Genomic DNA, 24,969 nt, shown 5'->3' with positions numbered 1-24,969 from the left:
CTGTTCCTAAACCTTAGATAATGTGTAGGATGAATTCTGGAATCAATGTTAGGCTTAAAACCATGAGAAAAGATGAATTTTCGTGAAAACTGCACTTCTGCCCGAGCCAATATTCATCGCTCGCCCTCGCGAACGATGATCCTCGCCTCGCGAGTGATGAAGTTCATCGCTCGCCTCGCGAACCATTTTCCCTCGCCTAGCGAGCTTGACCAGAGAGCATGCAAGATTTCGTAATTTTGACTTTTGAGTTGAACCTTAGATGCTTTTGAGTGCCTGAACATGTCTAATAATGATTAGGAAAGAATGTAGGATGAGATTGAACCTGGAATGAAACTTGTGGGATTCTGACCTGAACTCGCCACGGCGAGCAGAGGCTCTCGCCTCGCGAGTGACCCAGAAACCAAGTGACTTGTTAGATTTTGCAACCTTTGTTGCACGAGTTGTCGAGAGTTGAACCTTTGGGTAGGATTAAGACTTAATGATGAGGTTAATTATATTCTGTGAAGCTGTTTAAGATGTGTTGTTGCTGATTATGATGTGATACAATGTTTATGCATTACTTGAAGAATATTTGAATATTTAAGATGTTGTTGAATTGCAATTGATATGATTATGTCATGCTGTTTTTGTATACTGCCTATGTTGCTGTTGTTATTTAACTAAGCTGCATGAGTAGGTCTAAGTTGTTGAAGATGATGATGTTCCAAATTATTGGATTAATTTAAGAGGTTGTCGAATTAAGATGTTTAAGAGGTCGAGTCCATGCATTAGCAGCATTCATTGTTGGGGGCTTGATGCCCTGGAGCTTTGTACTCACCACGTTGGAGCATTAGCTCAAATTAGCGATGGGGGCTTGATGCCCTGGAAGTATATTAATACTCAAATAGCGATGGGGGCTTGATGCTCTGTATTGGTACCACATGCATATAAGAGGTCTAAGTTGCATAGTTGCATTTGTCGAGTCGATGATGATAAAATGATTAAGTTGTGTTCATTCTGAATGAAATGAATTATGATATATTATTATCAATGTTGTATAATAAGATGTTTTATGTTGTTAAATATAATTGTTGAATTATATGCTTAATATTATTGTTTTGTGAAATCTAACCCCTTCTGCTTGGAAATGTTGCTCTTCGTATGAGTAACTTGCAGGTGATCCATAGTAGGTTTCTGTTTGTGCTGTCGTGAGTGGCCTTTCCTCACTGAGTCTTAGGTTGCTCTGATACGTAACGGGATGGGGTCTTTGATTGCATGCTTCTATTCCTTACGTATTGACTTTTGAAATTATGATTAATGTTATTGAACTGAATTTATGATGTGTTTTGATGAGGCATGCGTGCCAAGAATATTTATGATGTTGAATTTAATTCCGCTGCTTTTATGTTGAAGTTTATGTTGAAGGATAAATTGTTATTTATCTATTTTTGAAATTTTTAAGAAGTGTGATATCCCGTTATATGTTGTTTACTCTGATAAATGTTTATGAAATTTTTATGTTGGGAAAACGGGGTGTTACAGTTACACCTGAAATCGCCATAACAAGTAGAGGCCCTTGCCTCGCGAGTTACATAGTTACAGAATGCTTGTTTAGGATTTTGCGATCTTTGTCGCACGAGTTGTTGAGAGTTGAACCTTGGGGTAGTTATGAAGATTATATATGATATTAATAATGAACTGTGAAGCTGATATATGATGATTTGATGTTGTTTATAATGTGATATAATTGTATATGCATTACTTGAATTATATATGAATGTTTGAGATGTTGTTGATTGCATTTGATATTATTATATCACGCTGTTTTGCATACTGACTATGTTGAAAGAAGATGTTCCAAATTATTGGATTTATATAAGAGGTTGTTGTTTCTAAGAGGTTGAGTTGTTGAGTCCATGCATTAGCATTCATTGTTGGGGGCTTGATGCCCTGGAGCCTTTGCTCACCACGTTGGGGGCTTGATACCCTGGAAGTATATTAATACTTATTACGTTGAGGGATTGGTGCCCTGGATTGGTACCATATGCATATAAGAGGTTTAAGTTGCATAGTCGAGTTGGAGTCGCATTTGTCGAGTCAAGTTGTTAAGTTGCCAAGATTGTTAAATTGTGATTCTTTATATGAACTGTTAATGAAGTGATATATGATATATTATTATCTATGATGATATTATGATGTTTTCATGTTGTTAAATATAATTGTTGAATTATATGTTTAATATTATTGTTTTGTGAAATGTCATCCATTTTGCTTGGAAATGTTGCTCTTCGTATGATTAATGTAACACCCCGTTTTCCCAACATAAAACTTTCATAAATTAATCAGAGTAAAACACCTTAAACGGAATGTTACACCTCTTTTCTTAAAAATCACAAATGGAATAATTAAATAATTATCCTTCAAATTTCAACAACGTAATAATTAAGACTTTGCAGCGGAATTAATTCAACGACAATAAAAGCTTCAACAACATGTTCCAAAATTGATACATAAAGGAATGATAAACTTAGCAACAATTTCCCATCCCGTTACGTATCAGAGCCCTAAGACACTTGAGCCACCACTCCTACTAATCTTTATTACCTGCAAGTTGTCCATACGAAAGACAACATTTTCAAGCAGAAGGGGTGAGATTTCACAAACAATAATAATAAGCATATAATTCATCAAATGCATCTAATAATTTAAACTCCATCAATTAGTAATAATAATTCTTTTAACGACTCCTAAACCATATCATGTACTCATCATATCAACAGTCATAACTCGATATCATAAACAACATCATAACAGCATCATTTAACATCATAATCAACATCTTAATCATAATCATATAACATCATACTCATAATTCGTATACAACATGACAACTTCATAATCAATGACATAAACAACGTAACAACATCATATTCATAGTTCATATACAACATAACAACATCATTAATTCGTATTAACATTCTCTACCAAGCACCTCATTAACAACTCATGAATAGAAGACAACTTAGCAACTATACGTAACATCATCATTTCATAATAATAATTATTCATCAAACATTCCATTAGCAATTCATGAATAAAAGACAACTTACCAACTTAACATAACCATCATCAAGTACATTTAACAACTCATAGATAACATCACGTAATCATCATCACAACATTCATAATCATCATCATGTAACATCATAACAACCTCATATTCAACACCATAAACAGTCATCATAACATCGTAATCAATATCATAAACAACATCATAACAACATAATTCATCATATCATAAACATCTTCTCATAAAAATATAAACGACACAACATAATCATCACATCATAATAATATAAACAGCAACATATATTCAACAATAATGTTCTTACTTCTTTAACTTTAGTAACTCTTACTAATTCAACCAACAACGACGGCAACAACAAGATTCAACAACAACGACAACAATTCACTCAACAACGACGACAACAACTTAATCAACAACAACAAAAACTCTCTCAAGAACAACGACAACTACAATATGCACATGGCACCATTTTCAACGTGTTGAATGACTAAGCATTCTGGGACACAAGCCCCCAACAATTTGAATGATAAACATTCCATGGCATAACCCCTCAACAATTGAATGACAAAGCATTCCAGGGCATGAGCCCTCACCGCTTTGAACAACAAAGTGTTCCAGAACATGAGTCCTCCCGCTTTGAACGACAAGGCGTTCCAGGGCATGAGCCCTCCCGCTTTATATGTTATGTAATGGACTCCACTTGTGTAGATCTACATACAACTCAACAACAGTAACGACAACAACAAATGTACATAATTAATTATGACATACTCCACCTCTTAGTCAACTATGACACAACGACTCTTAATAGCAAGATTCATCAACACATTCACAACAACATATATATTCACCCACCATATCATAATAAACAATGTATATGGATTCACCAATATCATCACCTTTACATAATTTCACATCAGATATATGATTTGCCCACTTTCCAAGTCAAGAGGAAAATACATCACCTTAAGATAAACATCACATTCAACACTCAACTAACAATCAAATACTTCCATATAGTCATACAAAACTAGATATGAAGGATTTATAAGATGATTGGCTTAAAAGGATATTTTCATCAATGTTTGTCTCTCTTTAACATTTTACAAGAATCTTCCATTTTCAAAACCAAAACCAAATAAAACTCAAGGAAACCAATCACTACAATTTTCAGTAATCATATAATCTCTATTCTATCTTAATCCCATTCCATTTCCTTGAAGATCCCATTTTCCGGAAAAGTCAACGTTCTTGAGCAATTTTCAAAGTTAAGTTTTGATTTCACAAACCAAGTCCAAATTTCATTAAAGGAGATGTTCTAGTAGGATTAAGTATAAGACTAATGATTATACAAGTTAAAAGAAGTGTTTTAAGAAGTTCAGATTGGCCCTAGGATGCTCATAACAAAATTTCAAAAGTGTTGGAAAAAGATTTGCTCGCTTAAGCGTCCACCTGCACGCTTAAGCGTCCAAATTCCAGTAGCTACTGTAACTCCACGCTTACCAGCTCGCTTACAGCACGCTTAAGCGTGCAGTCATCAGACAGCACTTTGCAGCGTCGCTTGCAGAGTCGCTTAAGCGACCATTCAAAATTTCTGCAGAAAAATGTTACAGGTTCCACCCCTTTTTCACCCAAAACTTCCAATTTTGATCTCCCAATGCCCAAACATGTTTCCAAAGATTGTTTATAGGTTCAATATACAATTAGGCATCTAAAGGAACATAAAACATGCATCAACAACAACAATTCAGCTCGTTCCAACAATCTTGCATAATCTCTCAAATTCTCTCCAACAACTCCCAACCTTTCCCAATTCTGATTACAGCAATGTTACTAAATCCTAAAAACGATCTGAACATGATTCTAAGCATAATTAACATGTCTCCTACACTTTTCAACTCAAAATCAGTATTAGAACCCTAATTCCGCAATTCTTATTTCAAGAGCAATTCATGTTAAATCAATTTTCAGAAGTTATATATTACAATCATTGAAAGTTAGCCTCACCCTTACCTTAATTTATGAATCAAAGCTCTACAAAATCCAAAATCTTTCTCTCTTGGCTCCTCTTGGCTCTTCTCCCTTTTTCTCCCAAAAGCTCTTGTTTCTACGTGAAAACTGTTTCTCTGACTCTCGGTTCTATTTTCTAATAACTCAGTAAAACATAACCTCCCACTTATTTCTTTTAACTCCCCTTAATTCTATTAATTTTCATTTAACTCCAAAACTCCAATTAAATCCTAACTCTCACTTATTCTATTAAATAATGAAAATAGCCATTTAATAAAATACACCACACCACAAAATCAACATAAATCATTTAAAATCATATGAAAGACTTTAAATCAACTAAAAATAATTAAATAACAATTAGAGCGTTACAATTAACTTGCAGGTGATCGAGAGTAGTTGCTGTTGATTTGCTGTCGTGAGTGGTTATCCCTCACTGAGTCTTTTAGGTACTCTGATACGTAACAGGATGGGATCTTTTGTGGCTATTTTCTATTCCTTACGTATTTGATTTATGAATTTAAATGATTATGTTGTTTAACTGAATTTTATGAGACGTTTGATGAGGCCTACGTGCCAAGACTATTTATGTTGATGAATTAAATCCGCTGCGAAGTTTTGAACTTATATGTTGATGATTTATGGAAGGATAATTAGTTAATTATTCTATTTATGATTTTAAGGAGTGTTGCATTCCGTTTATGTGATGAATACTCTGATAATTGTTAGGAAATTTTTATGTTGAGAAAACGGGGTGTTACATCAAGCCCCCAACGTGTTGAGCAAAGGCTCCCAGGGCATCAAGCCCTCAACTTAAATGAGCATGCATGGACTCAGCAACGTGTACAACTTGAACAACATCAACAACTTAAGCCTCCAATACTTTGGAACGACATCTTACATCTTAGACCGACACATGCAGCTTAATTAATATATAACAGCTACATAGGCAGCACATAAACATCTCAAGATATAACAATATCAAATGATAATCAACATCAACTTAAAGTCTTATATAATCCACATAATGCATATACAACTATATCACATTACTAACAACATCAAATCAAATTATATCAGACTCACTGAACATCAACACTACTATAATCAACCTCTATTCCTACCCGAAGGGTCAACTCAAAACCTCATGTGCGACAAAAATCGCAAGAACCCTAAACAAGGTAATCTGTCTCTAAGGAGCTCGCGAGGCGAGGGATGTTGCTCGCTATGGCAAGTTCAGGAAAATGGCTGTTCGCCTTGGCGAGTAAGCTGCTCGCCTTGCCGAACAAGAAACTGGGTGCTCTCGGGAATTTGACATTTTTCACCCAAAAATTTCATTTTTAACTTCCCTATGTTCAATTTCAATCTAAAAACTTGTCGAATCATTCTTACACATGTTCAGGCACTCAAACCCATCTAAAGATCGACTAAAGGAGTTAAATCGCAAAATCAGGTCTTCCTCACTGGTCAACTCACTATGGCGAGTGATCTGCTCGCTATGGCGAGCTACAAGGTGCAACTTGAGAGGCGAGGGGTATTTGCTCGCTAGGCGAGCGATGAACTTCATCACTCGCGAGGCAAGACTTGCTGCTCGCGGAGGCGAGCGATGAATGTCAGCTCGGGCAGAATGCAGTTTTTTACGAAAATGCATCAAATCACATGGGTCTAAGCTTAAAACTGATTCTAAACATCACCCTATGGATTATCTAAGGTCTGTATACACTTTCTACATCAATTCAACAGTTTTACATCATCTAATCATCAATTATCACTCTTAACCCTAATTTCAAATTCTCAAAAACTAAACCTACCATGTTAAATCTAATCATCAGAATCATAGGCTTAAGAAGATTGAATGTTAGTCCCACCCTTACCTTAAGAAATCGATCGACAGTTCTCTCTTGGTTCTTCTCTCCTCCTGTTCTCCCTTTTCTCCAAAATTGATTGTACGTGAAAATAATTTTAAACCTATTTTCTCCTATTTATCTCTTTCCAATTATTTTATCTTTTTTCCTCTTTTCCCACAAAACTCTCTAAATTCTCAAAACAACCCCTCATCTAAATATTTATTTTATTTTCAAATCTTATTCTATTAAATAATAAAATAAGGCCTTTTAAATAAAATAACACACATCACATAATCATTTAAATCACATCAATCATATAAATCATATAATAGACTCTAAACTCTATAAAAATAATCAATAATGAAAGAGGGCGTTACAACTCTCCCCAACTTATAGGATTTTTGTCCTCGAAAATTTATCTCGTGCAAACAACTCTGGATAAGACTCCAGCATTTTGCTTTCCATCTCCCACGTTAAGCTTTCACCAGCCGCTCCGTCCCATACGACTTGCACATGAGGTATCTCCTTGCCTCTTAATTACTTCACCTCACGACCTTCAATTCTTACTAGTAAGGTCTCAACCGTAAGGTTATCTCTAACTTGCACATCATCTCTTTGGATCACATGAGATGGATCTGGAACATACTTCCGAAGTTGCGATACATGAAACACATCGTGCAAATTCGAAAGATGCGGTGTTAAGCCCACTTGATACGCCACCGTTCCAATTCTTTCTGATATCTGATACGGACCAATAAACCTCGGAGTCAACTTCTTTGACTTCAACGCACGTCCAACACCAGTCACAGGAGTGACTCTCAAAAATACGTGATCTTCTTCTTGAAACTCAAGGTCTTTCCTACGCTTATCATGATAACTCTTTTGTCGACTCTGCGACGCTTTCATCTTCTCTTGAATCATCTTAACCTTCTCAGTAGTTTGTTGAACGATTTCTGGTCCTAAAACCACACTCTCACCTGACTTGAACCAACACAACGGAGTTCTGCACCTTCTTCCATTCAAAACCTCAAATGGTGCCATTCCAATACTAGAATGATAACTGTTATTGTACGTGAATTCTATAAACGGAAGATGATTATCCCAAGTTCCTCCTTGCTCAAGTACACAAACTCTCAACAAGTCCTCTAACGAATGAATCGTTCTCTTCGACTGACCATCTGTCTGCGGATGATACCCCGAACTCAACCTCAACTTAGAACCTAAAGCCTCTTGCAAACTCTTCCAAAATCTAGAAGTAAACCTTGGATCTCTATTTGATACAATGCTCGAAGGAACACCATGTCACTTCACAATATCGCGAATGTAAATTTCCGCCAACTGAGACACAGGAAAACTGATATTAATCGGAATAAAATGAGCCGACTTCGTCAATCTATCAACAATCACCCAAATCGCGTCATTCCCTTTAGGAGTATTCGACAAGCTCGTCACAAAATCCATGGATATGCTATCCCATTTCCACTCTGGTATATCTAACGGTGTCATCAACCCTGCAGGTTTCTGATGCTCAACTTTTGACTTCTGACAAATCAAACAGGAATTCACAAACTGTGCCACATCACGTTTCAACCCAGACCACCAAAACAACTTCTTCAAATCATGATACATCTTCGTAGCTCCCGGACGAATACTCAAGCTACTTCTATGACTCTCTTCAAGAATCATTTTCTTCATCTCATCATTATCAGGAATACAAATTCTGCCTCGGAATCTCAACAATCCCTGATCATTGATTTTAAAATCATTGTCTTCAGTCTGATTACTAGCAACCAACAAGTCCACAAACTTAACATCAATTTTCTGCGCTTCTTTGATATTGTTCAAGAATTCACTATCAATCTTTAGCATTCCCAACTTCACACTCTGAGGTGACAATTCGTAGACTAAACTCAAATCTCTAAACTGCTCAAGCAACTCAAACTCTTTTACCATCATAGTGGACATATGCAACGTCTTCCTACTTAAGGCATCTGCAACAAAATTAGCTTTACCTGGATTATAGTTCAACCCAAAATCATAATCTTTCAACAATTCAAGCCACCTTCGCTGTCTCATATTCAATTCCTTCTGATCAAACAAATACTTCAGACTATGATTGCTGAACACTTCAAATCTAGAACCGTACAAATAATGTCTCCATATTTTAAGCACAAAAACCACTGCAGCTAATTCAAGATCATGAGTACGATAATTTCGTTCATGAATCCTCAACTGTCTCGATGCATAAGCTACTACTTTGCCATCTTGCATAAGCACACCACCTAAGCCCAACTTGGACGCATCACAATACACCGCAAAAGGTTCATCTGATTTTGGCAAAATCAAAACCCGAGTCGTCGTCAACCGCTTCTTCAATTCATTAAAAATGTTCTCACACTGAACGTCCCACACAAAAGCTATCCCTTTACAAGTCAACTGAGTTAGCGGAAGTGCTAACTTGGAAAATCCTTCTATAAATCTTCGGTAATAACCAGCCAAACCCAAAAAGCTTCTAATCTCGGTAACCGACTTAGGAGTCTCCCATTGCAATACTGCATCAAATTTAGAGGGATCTACTGCAATACCACTACCAGAAATAACGTGGCCAAGAAAACTCACCTCATTCAACTAGAACTCACACTTTGACAATTTAACATATAGCTTCTTCTCTTTCAGCACTTGCAAAACAATCTTCAAATGCTCAACATGTTCTTCTTCGAACTTCGAGTATATCAAAATATCATCAATGATCACAACCACGAAACGATCAAAAAACGCATGAAAAATATGATTCATGTACTCCATAAACACACCTGGGGCATTTGTAACACCGAAAGGCATCACTTTATATTCATAATGTCCATAACGTGTTCTAAAGGACGTCTTCTGCATATCCTCGTCTTTCACTTTAATCTGGTGATAACCCGATCTCAAATCAATCTTGCAAAACACACGTGCACCCACTAACTGATCCATCAAATCATCAATTCTTGGAAGTGGATACCTATTCTTTATCGTCACTTTGTTCAATTGTCGATAATCAATACACAATCTCATACTACCATCTTTCTTCTTAACTAGCAATATCGGCACTCCCCACGGTGAAACACTTGGTCTTACAAACTTCTTATCAAGTAAATCTTCTAACTGTTTCTTCAACTCAGCCAACTCAGAAGCATACATATGGTAAGGTGTCATAAACACAGGCTTCGTACCCGGAATAAGATCAATCGAAAATTCAACTTCTCTTTTTGGAGGCACATCAGGAATCTCATTAGGAAAAACTTATAGGAATTCACACACAACCTGTAACTTATCAATCATTGCTTGATTCTCAACAGACAAGGACGCCGTCAAAGAAAACATCAAAATCCCATCGCGTTCTAATTGTTTCAGCTGCTTAGTAGACAAGAATTTTGCGCCACTTTCCGCTTCAGCAGAAGAAAAATACACCGACTTACTAAAACAATTAATATGAACATGGTTGTACTCTAACCAGTTCATACCAAGGATTACATCCATTCCACTCAAAGGTAAACAAACCAAATCAATTTTAAAATCTCGACCAATCATAGACAAAGGACATCTGAAACACACAAGAGAAGTAGTCACCGAACCCTTAGCTGGAGTTTCAACAACCATCTCTCCATTCATATTCGACATAGCAAGACCTAACTTTGAAGTACAATCAATAACAATAAAACAATGTGTAGCACCAGTATCAATAATAGCAATTAAAGTAGTACTATCAAAGTAACATGTACCTCTGATCAATTGATCCTCATTCTCTGTCTGCGTACCAGTCAAAGCAAAAACTCTCCCAGTAGTCTGCGCCTTCTTAGGCTTCTTGCATTGCGACCCAATATGACCTTCTTCATTGCAGTTAAAACACACAACATCATCATGCTTACATTCAGTAAGCGTATGCCCCTTCTTACCACAACGAAAACACCGTTTCACATCCCTAGGACAAGCATTACTCTTATGGCCTTTCTCACCACAAGTGTAGCAAACAATCTCAGCAACATCATCTTTCTTTCTAGGCCTCCTTTTATCATTCAATCTTTGCTTACCCTTATCAGCAGGAGCACTGTAAGGCTTTGGACGACTTTGCTGACCCTTGCCTTTCCTCTCATTCACAACCTTGTAATGAGCCTTAGTATCCTTCTCATATATTATGCAACTGCTCAGCAGCTCAGAAAAGTTACGGATCTTCTGGTAACCAATTGCCCACTTGATCTCAGCACGCAAGCCATTCTCAAAATTGATGCACTTGGAGAACTCAGCAGTCTCGGCAGTGTAGTGCGGATAAAACTTAGCCAGCTCCACAAATTTTGCAGCATATTCAGTCACTGACATATTTCCTTGCTTTAGCTCAAGGAACTCAAACTCTTTCTTCCCGCGAACATCTTCCGGAAAGTATCTATCTAGGAACTCTCTCCTAAACACAGCCCAAGTAACAGCTGCACCGTCTTGCTATAGGGTAGGTAGAAGATTCACCCACCAATCATCAGCTTCCTCAGCTAGCATGTGCATACCAAAACGAACCTTCTGAGTCTTCACTCCTTTATATAGAGGTGTGAAAGAGACGTTGAATTGCCAGCACATTCAAAATAGAGTCGTTTGAAGGTTTTGATCAATCACCAATGATCTTTTGCCTGATATGGTTATTGTCCTAAGAATGATCAATTTCAAATGCATTCCCAATGTGAAAGAACATTGTTGCAGGCAGAGCTGTTTTTCTTGTCTTGTAGCAGAGACGAAAACAGAGTAGTGGAGGTAGTGGTTGTACACTTCGTACAAACGTACTTTGTCAACGCTCTTTGAAGAACAAGCATCCAATGCCTTCAAATCCTTTCAAAATAGCCGTTGCTTCACTTTTCTAGTCTTCTGCAATCTTTAGACGAGTTTGAATCCATTAAACAGCTTTTGAAGTTTTAAGTTGCATCTCCTGATAAACTGCAGCTTCTGGTGATTTTCGGCTTCTGATAAACTTGCTTCTGATGAACTTGCTTCTGATGACGTCTCCACTTCATGAGCACTTTGGCTTCAGGAGTGCTTTATCTTCAGGAGCAGTTTTCTTCAGACGCTTTAAGCTTCCCTTTTTGTTGATTCCTTTGCTCTTTATTGTTCTTCCAAGATCTTTTTAAGATGTCAAATTTTGTCTATAGTCCTGTACACTTGAACAAATATTAGCATATCCATTTAAAAAATTTTAATACCTTATTGTCATCAAAAGCTCCGAAACCAGAGCATTAGCATAGCTACTGCCAGAGAGTTGACTCTCCTAATTTCTATTCGATAGAAAGTTACTCGATGATGAGCTTAATATAATATATGTAGATGTTAACGTATCCCATTTGGTATTTTCAATAGGACGGCAAAGGAAGCTTCATCCTTTTTCCATATTCATTTTATGGGTTTTTCTTGATGGACCCTTCATTTATTTATTGTCCCAATTCCAAATTGTCAAATACGCGTTCTCATATTAATAGATTATATACCAAGGTAAACAAAAATAATAGATAAAAACATATTTAGTTTTTAACGTACGTAATAAATATATATTTTCTTGACCACAAAAAATAATTTTTAGAGGACAATTAATTTGTATATGTGTTTGTATTTATATATTAGGTGTTCAGTTTAATTCAACACTTACTGCAATTTTCATTAGTCTAACCTTTCTTCACTTTACAATTCACATGGCTTCCGTTAATCAAGAATTTAAGTACGACGTGTTCCTTAGTTTTAGAGGCGAGGATACTCGTTATGGTTTCACCGGTCATCTTTGGAAAGCTCTTGATGACAAAGGAGTCCGAACTTTCATGGATGACGGCAAGCTTCAGAAAGGAGATGAAATTACACCATCACTTTTCAAGGCAATTGATGAATCCAAGATCGCCATAGTTGTCCTCTCTAAGAATTACGCTTCTTCATCCTTTTGCTTACAAGAACTTTCAAAGATCCTTGATACAATGAAAGATAAGGCGGGTCATTCCGTTTTTCCGGTATTTTATAAGGTGGATCCTTCTGATATACGAAAGTTGAAAAGAAGTTTTGGAGAAGCAATGGATAAACATAAGGCCAACTCCAGTTTGGATAAATGGAAGGTGTCTCTTCACCAAGTTGCTGATTTGTCCGGCTTTCATTACAAAGGGTATACTTCTATATATCTTTTGTTTTTCACTAGTGTGTTCCTGCGCATATAGTATTTTCATTTTTAATATTATTATTAATATTAATTAGAATATTTTAAAGTAGTGTATGATATAGTTTGTTCATAATTATACGATAAATGTTAAAACGATTTTCTATTCTCCAATTAATGTATATAATACTTATCAAAAAATTATGAAAAATTCAATATATAGGTGTAGACAAAATTTATTTCAATTATCAATTGTATTAAGAAAATATTTTGAAAAGTGACTTTGTATAAAAAATTCAAATTGTGTTGTTTAATCAGGCTAGACTGACTGTGGTCCTCGCCCCCATGCCATTCCTTCAAAAATATTCTCACCCTCATTCTTTACGACATGGAGATTTTCACTCTCATGCATATCCCTGCATATCTCCAAGGGTCTCAATGGGGAATTCATCAATATAAAAAGATATAGACTCTATGTTATATCTTGTGAATGCATATCAAAATAGAAAACCGTGTACACAATTCTCTCTAAGAGCTCCTTCTTGAACTTGTAAAACAATATTTTTCGTTTAACTACACATTTTTTTGTTTTTTTTTTGAAAGACGTTTAACTACACTTTTGTTTTCTCAATTTTAAAAATATAAAGTATTGATACCCCTATTTTTAAAATTTTATTTTCTGTTCCCTTTTTAAACTTTTTTTCTTTTGAATTTCGCCCATGATCTAATTTTAGAGCTTTTTTTATGTCGTGGATTTTTATAATAGAGAAATCAATTTTTTTTAAAATAAATTAGGAGACAAAAAGTGCATTTAAACCTACTTTTGTCTAGAAGCTTAATTTATATGATATCCTAGTAAAGAGAATGATAAGAAACAAAACAAAATTATTTTTTTATTAAAAAATCTACAGTAATTATATTTCTTAATTCATTTTACGAAACCTCAAACGACAAACAAAAAAATATTACAATCTTTTTTATAATAAGTAGGTTTAGGTGCATTTTTACCTCTCCATGTATCGTAATTCTGCGATTTTAGTCCCTTGTCTTTTTAGAGAGATTTTCCCCCTTATGTTTTCCGCTTTTGTAATTTGGTACTCTCCTTCCCAAGTTTCCTTCAAATATAATTTGTGGTGGCATTATTTATTAACGCAACACTCAATTAATGATTTTTCTTTAAAATTTAAAAAATAAAAACAACGCCAAAATGTTTGGCATATTTTTTATTTTTTAAAGAAAAATCACTGCCGGGATATGAGAGTTGAATGTTACATCAATAAATGATGTCACATCAGTGCAAATTTTTGGAGGGAGACTACGAAATCATGGGGAAAACATACAGAGGCAAGATTCCTAAAAAAATGGGGACTAAAATTGCACAATCACGGTAGATGGGGGATGCAAAACACAATTAAGCCTAATATATGCACTCGAATGACCTCTTTTCTCATGTTGGACAGGGATATGCCTGAGCATAAGTTTATTGGGGAGATTGTTGAACAAGTATTGGGAATTATAAAACTTGTTTCCTTACATGTTGGTGATTACCTAGTTGGACTGGATCACCAAAAGCAACATGTGACTTCCCTTTTGAATTTTGGGTCAGATGATACGGTCCACATGGTAGCAATCCATGGGATTGGTGGAATAGGGAAAACAACTCTTGCTATATCTGTGTATAATTTGATTGCCCATCAATTTGATGTTTCATGTTTTCTTGAAAATGTTAGAGAAAATCATGAAAAACATGGGTTACCATATCTCCAAAAAATCATTCTTTCAAAAGTAGCTGAGGAGAAAAAGGAGTTAACAGGTGTTCTCCAAGGAATTTCAATATTGGAGCAGAGGCTCAAACAAAAGAAGTTACTTTTGATTCTAGATGATGTTAACAAATTAGAGCAATTAGAAGCTCTGGCTGGAAAACACAAATGGTTTGGCCCCTCAAGTCGAATCATCATTACAACTCGGGACAAAAAGTTGCTAACATGTCATGGGGTTGAACGCACATATGAGGTGAATGGGTTGAATGACAAAGATGCTTTGGAGTTGGTTAGATGGAAAGCTTTTAAAGATGAATTTAGTCCAAGCTGCAATAACAATGTTTCATTAGCACAAATGCATGTTTTAGAACGTGTCGTAGCATATGCTTCTGGTCATCCACTTGCTTTGGAGGTCATGGGTTCTCACTTTTATAATAAGACAATAGAACAATGTAAAGTTGCACTAGATCATTATGAAAAAGTTCCTCATAAAAAGATCCAAACGACACTACAACTGAGCTTTGATGCTTTGGAGGACAAAGATAAATTTGTTTTTCTTGACATTGCTTGTTGCTTCAAAGGATGGAAATTAACAAGGGTCGAAGAAATACTTCATGCTCAGTACGGTAATATCATGAAAGATAACATTAATGTGTTAGTGGAAAAATCTCTCATAAAGATAAGTGAGTCTGGTAATGTGACAATGCATGATTTGGTAGAAGATATGGGGAAAGAAATTGTTAGACAAGAATCACCTGAAAATCCTGGAAAACGCAGTAGATTATGGTTCTCTGAAGATATAATGCACGTTTTAGAGGAAAATACAGTGAGTAATAATTTTATGGATGGTTTGATTTTCCACCTTTAACTTTGATTACTACAACTCATGCTCAAGTTACCCTTTTGGCTATCTGCATTATTAATATTATTAATTTGCACAATATCACAATCTTTTACCTTTTGTAGGAGTTTAATTTATATCTACGGTGAGTGTAATTTCTTTTACTCCTACATTCAATAATATGTTGTCACATTTTCGACTTAACATTTCTTATTAACTCATGTGGTAACATATCATGAAATGTATGAATAGAACTATTTTTGTTGAGGGAATGTGTATGATTTTCTAAAACTGATCATTTATATAAATTAAACACTTTATATATTTCAAGATCTTCCCTCAACATTTTTTTTCAAGATCTTTAAATACGCGGTATAAAATTCTAACATATATTCGGTTGATTTGTCTTTTTCTTAGGGAACAAATCAAATAGAAATCATACGTTTCGATTGTTGGACTAGAGTAGCATGGGATGGAGAAGCTTTCAAGAAGATGGAAAATCTCAAAACACTAATTTTTTCTGATTATGTTTTCTTTAAAAAACATCCCAAACATCTTCCAAATAGTCTAAGAGTGCTGGAATGTCGCTATCCTTCATCAGGTTTCCTTGTCGCTCTTTCTTTGTTTAACTTTCCCACAAAGGCAAGTGATCTCAGATCTTATTATTCTTATATTAATAACTCTGATTTAATATTATTCATATATATATATATCTTATTTATTTGCATGTATTTCTATTTTTTTTTTTCTTCAGAAGTTTCAGAATATGAGAGTTTTGAATCTCGAAGATGGTAATGGTTTAGCACAAATACCTGATATATCTGGTCTACCAAATTTAGAAAAACTTTCAATTAAAAATTGTTGGGAACTAATTGCAATTGATAAATCGGTTGGTTTTCTAGGTAAACTTAAAATCTTGAAAATATGCAACACTAAAATCAAGAGTGTTCCACCCCTCATGTTACCTTCTCTAGAAGAACTTGATCTTTCAGGATGTAGTATTCTTGAGGGTTTTTCACATGAGGTAGATGGGTTTGGTGATAAGCTTAAAACCATGAGTTTTAGAGGTTGCAGGAAGCTAAGGAGTATTCCACCTCTCAAGTTGAATTCGCTAGAAACCCTTGATTTTTCATCTTGTCATAGGCTCGAGAGTTTTCCACTTGTGGTGAACGGGTTTCTTGGAAAACTTAAAACCCTGCTTGTTACAAATTGTTACAATCTTAAGAGCATCCCACCTCTCAAGTTGGATTCATTAGAAGTACTTGACCTTTCATGTTGTTGTAGTCTTGAAAGTTTTCCATGTGTGGTGGATGAGTTGTTGGATAAACTTAAATTCTTGAACATTGAATGTTGCATCATGCTTAGGAATATCCCGCGGCTTAGGTTGACTTCATTGGAACATTTCAATCTTTCATATTGTTATAGTCTCAAGAGTTTTCCAGAAATATTGGGAGAGATGAGAAATATGCCAGGAGTCCTCATGGATGAAACTCCCATAAAAGAATTGCCGTTTCCATTTAAAAATCTTACCCAACCTAAAACATTATGTGAATGTGGATATGTTTACTTACCAAATAGGATGTCAACACTGGCTGAATTTACCATCAAGAATGAAGAAAAAGTGAACACAATGCAATCTTTACATGTAAAGTATATTTGTGTCAGGAGGTGCAATCTTTCAGATGAATATCTGTCAAAAAGTCTTATGTTATTTGCTAATGTGAAAGAATTACACCTAACTAGTAATCACTTCACAGTAATTCCTAAATCTATCGAATATTGTAAATCTTTGTGGAAACTCGTCTTGGATGATTGTAAGGCACTTCAAGAAATTAAAGGGATTCCTCCATGCTTAAGAATGTTATCTGCACTAAACTGCATATCATTGACTTCGTCGTGCAAAAGCAAATTACTAAATCAGGTTATGATTTATTTTCCTTTTATTTGTACTATATTTTATATTCTTCTTGATATAGTTAAACTTACATTGATTGTTTACTATGAAGCACGAACACCTCTAGAATTAGGCGTGCCACGGTGTTTGGCACACATCGGTGTCTGACAGTCCTATGACACTTATAGGACGCATGTCGGTCAAGTGTCCTAAATATTTTATTTTCTTCTTTGCTTAGATACTCCTTGAACCGTTGTCCAACACTTGTACAACACTTATAAGGGGCGTGTCGGACAACTTAGACAAATGTCAAAAAAAATTTCTCTGCTTTCACACATGGTAGATTCAAGAGTTAAAGATTTGTGAGAAATGTTGATCAACGAGGGGTTATCGACATTAAAGTTTATTACAACGTTTTTAAATTTTTCGATTGTAGATGGATAAATAAAGGCCAAATATTGTTGTATTTTGTTATAGAACTTTTTTTAATGAAATAAATTGCTAGTTAGATGCATATGTATGTATTTTGATTCTCAATTTAGATATTTTATAAATAAATTAATATATAAATAGCAGTGTCTGTGTCTTGTGTTTGTCTGTGTCTCACTGTCAGTGTCGTGTTAGGGAGTCTGTGTTGGTATCCATGCTTCATAGATTGTTTATGACTAACAGGAATTACATGAGGCTGGAAACACTTGGTTTCGTTTGCCACGAGCGACATTTCCAGAGTGGTTCGACCACCACTGTTTGGCAAGATTGTCATTTTCTTTCTGGTTTCGTAACAAGTTTCCTGCCATAGCTCTCTGTGTTGTTTGTTCATCGACATTGCACGATTCTCAACGTCCTGTAAGAGTGGTCATCAATGGCAATACATTTTTCTATACACATGATTCGAAGATAGATAGGTCATCACGGCCGGACATGTATCATTTGCATCTTTTTCATATGCAAATGGAAAACTTCAATGAAAATATGGACAAAGCACTCTCAGAAAATAAGTGGAATCATGCAGAGCTTGATTTTGGACTCTCATTCCTGGAAAGTGGAATCCATGTATTGAAAGAGAGAAGTAGCATGAACGATATTCGATTCATCAACCCAAAGTATGATGTGTTCACTCGGGATTTTGAAGTAAGAATATCATTCATTTGACCCAAATTGCAATAAACTTTTCTTCCTGCAATATTGTACGATGTTAATTTGTTTCATAATTTTACGATAGACTTTTTATGTATTCACCAATGCACAATTAAAGGTTGGACTATTCATCTTTTAATGACAAGTTGATATCTTTTTTGCTGAAATATTGAGTTTTTTCATAGTTTTGATATTAGTTAAAAGTCCTCCCACCACTAGAGCTCATTCAAATGATAACGGTGAAAGCTTTGATTACTCTTTTAGGAAAACCAACAAAAACCATGCATGCTGAGTTTATATACAGTTTGTATTTTGTTGAGATTAATATTTCGTGATGCTATTTATTAATTATTACAATGTAGAATGTTCTTGTTGATCGTGAAATTAGATATTTTTAGGGGGTGAAGATCCTCTCCATTTGGCAAAATAAATGGAGTTTTGCAAGTTGGAGAGAGATAAACACAAAAAATAGATGGTGGGTCCTACCACTAAGTGGGTCCCATCATCATTAATTATATTTTACTTTTTTTAAGATTTTATGTGTCTTTATCTCTCCAAATTGAAGAAATGGAGAAACACATAAATGGAGAGGATCCTAACCCATTTCTAGGCTCCATTTACTTTTTGAAAACATTTCTCTTTGGTGGTGGCTGATATCAGAGTTAGAGTTATTTATTAAATTTAGAATTAGAATTCTACCATCTGTGCTTGAATCATAAAAATTATAGAATTCTACCATCTGTGCTTGAATCATAAAAATTATCTTGAAGATACACATCTTTATGGTAACAGGATATGGGTCTGTTTGATAAACCACTTATTTGCATGTGATACCACAAGTGCTTATCATGATAAGCACTTATGTATAAGCTTGCATAAGCTATTTTAGTAACAAAAGATAAAATAACGTTATTTTGCTGGTGGCCAGGGTTTGAACCCCGTTTTTATAGACTATACATTGGAGAACTTATAAAAATAAGTTGAAAAAAGCGTATGAAATCCAAACATGCCATAGTATTTGTCCTGGTCCTGGAAGTAGGGTAAAATTAGAGAAGGAATGTGGCTAAGCTTACATTTTCGTAACTGATTTTCCTTGGGTCTAACTCCACTATATTTCTTTTTGTTGTTCTTAGTTAAGCAGACAAATTTGAAATACTGACTTGTGTGAAATAATTGATTTCATTACTTCAATTTTATTATTTGCTTTTTGTTGTTGATAATAAGGTTACTGATCTTCCACAGGCCATGCTACCACCAGAGTCCTTTAACTTGTCAGCAGAACTTTCATCAACTTCCAATGAAATTGCACCGTTGCTGAACAACTTACCTTTGAGATCATCTTCTAAAAGGCACTTTTCTCATAAGAAAGAACACCATTGCTTGATTATGTGAGTAATCTTAATGCAGAAAGAGGCGACGAGAAGGAATCATTGTCATTGTGTTTTCAACCAAATGATATTAATATACAAGTGTATAAGATCTCACCTCCACATTTTGTAGCTAAATTGTCTCCTCGACTGATAGTTTGTTGGCACACACACCCGTGCAGTCGGTTGTTGATCGGTTCTTATGTTAACCTTCAGAAAATGATTGTGCAATAATCTACATCTTTTTTTAAGCCTGCAAAAAGAGTGCTCCACTTTACACTCATAGAAGGCAGTGATGATTTGGAGTCCAATGTGGTTCAACTTCGACATTGTGGAATTGCTCATCAATAAATAGAAAAAAGAAAAGAATTGTTGAGTTAATTGAATCCCAAACAGGAGCTCTTGATAAATTTATTGTAAAAGAAACGCAAGTTCCTATTGATGATAATGCTATTTCTATTGATGATAATATTGATGCTATTCCTATTGATGCTATTCCTGATAATGTTGGTGCATGGCTTTTGGTGGTTCTGTGTAGGTTTCCATTTTCCTTTTCTGCTGTCCCTATTAGAATTGGGTCCTCTTCCTTTTAGTGTTAGATGGGTGTTTTTTTGGGTGTTTGAGGTTCCTCATGTATACGGTAGTGATTTTCACCATTGGGTGTACCGCATATATACGACACCTTGTATTTATCTTTTACAAAATTTAAATAGAACATTCTTCTTTAAAAAAAAATACATTTTTATTTTATTACAAACCTCTTTTCACTTACAGAGCCGCCTCAGGATTCGTAGGAACAGCCGTCTCAGGATTCGTAGGAACGGCCTTGATTTAGACAATAGAGTATACATGTCTAGACCTAGTAGAAGATGTTCCAAAGACTGCAAATCTTGTTTGTTATAGCGGATGTCTGGAAAATGATTAACCTGCAAAATAACAAACCATGAAATAAACTTGAGGCGTGACTAGGTCATTGGACTAAGGAATTATCCACATAATAGCGCAACTCCCCCAGAATACAACAAGTATTCTCGGCGGTAAGTGTACCGAGGCTATCAAGACACAAGTAATAAAAAAAAACTCAGATGACTCAGACACTTAATTTTGTGAAAATGAAAGAAGTGTTAACACAATATTCAATAGTATTGTATATTTCACGTAATGAAATTTCAGCTCTTATAAGGTATTGGTTTAGAGACCCTAAGCACGTTTTCTATTCCATTCAAATTTAAGTGGGTGCTATAACATAGGTAAGTGGGGATTGATCAAAATGGCGCCGCTGCCGGGGACTGGCGTTTAGATATTTGAAGCATTGCAACAATTTGTATTGTTTTGAGCATTTGTATATAATCTCTATATATTTTTCTCTTTTGTATAGTTGTTTGCACTAACCCCTCTGTCGTATACAAAGAAAGTTTCTTGTTAGTTGTTTCTGTTTCAGGTTTGTCACATAAACGAAATCATGGATGATCATGGTTAGAACAACTTCTACACTCCATTCAAGTATGAGTCATATCAACAGTATCAACAACATCCTTCTGAAGATGAACGAATATCATAGATGGAAAATATTTTGAATCTGTTCATGCAGCAATCCATGATAAACATGCAAGATACTAACCAAAGATTGAAAAAATTATCATGCCAAATGGGGAAAATGCAGCTGCAACTTTCTGATATAGATGTTCAAATCAGTAATTGATTCCTTCATGAAAAGCACGAAGATGTTTCAACTGAGAATGAGGAATTTAGTGAGATTGTTGAGGAAGGAGTTGATCAAACTGAGGAAGGTACAACATTGGAAGGATGTGGTGAATTTGAAATTGCACAAGAAATAGACACATCGCACAAAGACGAATTTCCTCAAGAACGACCATATACTGAAGAGGCCGAAACTGTTGAAAATGAAGAAGTGATGCAGGTGACAGAGAAAACGGAACGGATACTAAGCAAGGAAGAATCAATGGAAGGAAAGGGGAAGAAAGTGAACAAGGTGGAGATTGATCGGGTCATAGATGAGATATGTGCCTTGTTCAACAAACCAACGTTAGGGAGGATATGGACTCCACATCAGCTGTACCTAAAGTTTATGGAATTCCTCCCAAAGTGCATGATTACAAAAGATGATGTGTTGTCCATTTCATTTCGGCCACCCTAACGAAAAAGGCGTCGAGCTAACGACGTTAAACAAGCGCTTGTTGGGAGGCAACCCAACCTTGTTTAAGTTTTTCATGCTTTATTTTTGCAATTTAGAGGTATAGATCACATTGCACCCACAAAAAACAAAAGCAGAAGTCAAAATTCATTTTCTGAAACTGTCATGACTCGCTAGGCGAGCACATACTCGCCCTGGCGAGTGTTTCATGCCTTTGACCTGCATTGACCACCAAATTGCTCGCCATAGCGAGCATATTCTCGCGAGTCGAGTTGCAGTAGGTCAGTCACTTTTTTATTTCTAGGCAGTACAGACTTCTTTTGCATTGTTTGATTAAAGGCTATGTCATGGGTAACCCTTTTTCACTATGGTATACCACAAGCTCCTACTACCTTATGGTTTTAATTCAGATCAAACTAAGTTTTCTCATATCTTTCTCATAAGATCTTAGGCCAGCAAATCCACATCAGGTGCATGGTGATGATACATATTGTTTGAATTGCGCAAAGCCAAGGTATAAGTTTCTTGCTTTTCTAGGTGTTTACTTGAATCTGAAGCAAGTACTTTGCACAAATTTTACTTCATTTGGTTCTCTCCAATAACATGTTTAATTGTGAACCACTTAGAACTAGCATAAATGTGAGGATACCTCAATGTACTTAACTTATATGCAGGAGACCGACATTCATTGTTTAACTCGATCGTTTTATGTTAAATCCAATATCTGTTTTGAAATTTGTGAAAGCATAGAAAGGATCAAGGCGATTTTTGAAATTGAGTAAAAACTACTTGACCACAAATAGTCTACACTGTGAGAAGAGCGAGTGTCTGCTTACCCAGCTGAGCCAAAGGAGTCAGAGTCCACAGTAATGAACTGTCAATTCATAAGCACATTGCGTGATGAAATTGCCCAAAGTTTTCAAAATTCAGTTCATTATTGACGCACTATGAGACTCTGATATGTTTTTAATTGTTGAACCCTAAACTTTCATGTTTATTGTCCCTTGCCATAATAGGGGAACATTCAAAATAGGGTTGTGTTTTTGTTCAAGTTGGTGAGAGAAGGTAGGTGTAAATCAATTGTCAAGTGAATTGGTGAATTTTTAATTGTGATCAAAGACAGCATTATTTGTAAATTCAAATGAAAAAGAAAAGAAAAAGTGTACATGAAAAATAAAAGGAAAAGGAGAAAAAGAAGAAAAGGAAGAAAAATCCAAAAATAGAATAAGTTGTCATGATCAAATGGGTATATGGTTTATCACCAAGGGTTGTTTAGAATTTAAAGGGATTGTTGTAAATTTACATTTTGTATGGAATATTCCCTTATACTTGGCCTTTTGAATTCAAATTTCCCACATATGACCATTCTTTTGTAGCCGAGCTAAGTTAAAACCCTTATAAGACCTTAGTGATCTATGCTTTCATGTTTTTCAAGACGGAATGTTGGATGGACACATAACCTGATCAGGATGTTAGCATGAGTGTCGGATGTGTATTCATGTCCCACATTTCACGATTTAAATTGCTTATTTACTTCAAAAGAAGAGTGTTAGGTGTGGTTCATCGATAAACCGTGTTATTCCCTTGAACTGTTTGAAATGAATTTTGTGTTTAGGACTTGTTTCACATTCACAGTTTATTTCTAAATTAATGAGAAATTTCAGACTTGCCCGCACAGTTCATCATTGAATCATGCCATCTGAAAAAATTTCATACCTTTGATTTCATGCTTTCCAATGGTTGTGTATTTCCTTTTGGAGTCTTTTGTTGGAGGACAAACAAATATTTAAGTTGGGGGGAGTTTGATAAGTGCCAGAAAGTAGTATTTCAAATGATTATTTACGGCACGTTTGTTACTTGTTTCACAAGTTATTCAGGGAAAAGCCGAGAGAAAAATGATTATTGACCTATTACGCTTTATTCATATTACTCTACCCATTTGTGCAGGAATTGAGTGCCAAAACATCAAGCAAGGACCAAAAAGAATAAAATTGGGCAAAAGCTACTTCACCATGGTGAGTAGAAATCCTGCCAGGAGAAATATTTCACCAGGCGAGCCAAACATCGAGCAGTTCCAGAGAGTTGGAAAAACAGGACAAGAGCACTTCGCCATAGTATGTATTCCCTTTGATTTGGATGTTGTGTGATTCTAAATTATCTTAAGATATTGATTTTATACTTGCTTTTCATTTCTATCCTATGTATTTGAATTGTTATTGAAAAATACCTTTTGAATCTAGTTGAGAATAATCTTCTATCAATGCTTAGGTTCAAGACATGGAACTTAGGTTTAATAATCACTTTGAATATTGGAACTTAAAGCTTTCGTATCATTGTATAGTTTGGGAAATCAACTATACAACGATACCATCCACTATTGGAAAGTTTAATAGTTTGGAAAATCGACGATTAGATGACTCAATATAAATCACGACATCATTTGGACACGAATGATGTTGTTGAGCAATATGTGATAATACCAATTGAGAATTAGAATCCGCAACGCTAATCCGAGAATACGTATATGTAGGTTGATGAAGTTTAATCCCAACATAATCATTTCCCTGTTAACTCTCAAATCTTTTGTAATTTTATAGTTTTATAGTTTATGAAACAAAATTTACTACCACTCCATTACTCATAACGATATCGATTGTTGAACCGCTTAGAATGTCGCACCAGTCCCTGTGGAGACGATAACATAAATACTTACTTTTGATACTACATCAAGGGTATAATT

At 35.3% G+C, this 24,969-nt stretch overlaps 1 protein-coding gene and 1 pseudogene across 1 annotated transcript; both read left to right on the top strand.

The window, feature by feature from the left end:
- Positions 1 to 12,562: 12,562 nt before the first annotated feature.
- On the top strand, positions 12,563 to 20,543 carry LOC25479587 (disease resistance protein RPV1). Its single transcript, XM_013588010.3, has 6 exons — positions 12,563 to 13,084; positions 14,536 to 15,661; positions 16,094 to 16,318; positions 16,431 to 17,597; positions 18,243 to 18,701; positions 19,950 to 20,543. The coding sequence occupies exons 1-6, from the start codon at positions 12,630 to 12,632 to the stop codon at positions 20,097 to 20,099; spliced, it is 3,582 nt and encodes a 1,193-aa protein (XP_013443464.1). The 5' UTR covers positions 12,563 to 12,629; the 3' UTR covers positions 20,100 to 20,543.
- A 1,128-nt stretch (positions 20,544 to 21,671) lies between these two features.
- On the top strand, positions 21,672 to 22,232 carry LOC112418446 (uncharacterized; annotated as a pseudogene).
- The last annotated feature ends 2,737 nt before the right edge of the window (positions 22,233 to 24,969 follow it).

Source organism: Medicago truncatula, chromosome 1, assembly GCF_003473485.1.
Source record: "Medicago truncatula cultivar Jemalong A17 chromosome 1, MtrunA17r5.0-ANR, whole genome shotgun sequence".
NCBI lineage: Eukaryota > Viridiplantae > Streptophyta > Magnoliopsida > Fabales > Fabaceae > Medicago > Medicago truncatula.
Note: the sequence above shows the minus strand (reverse complement) of the source record. Positions and strands in the feature narration are given on the sequence as shown.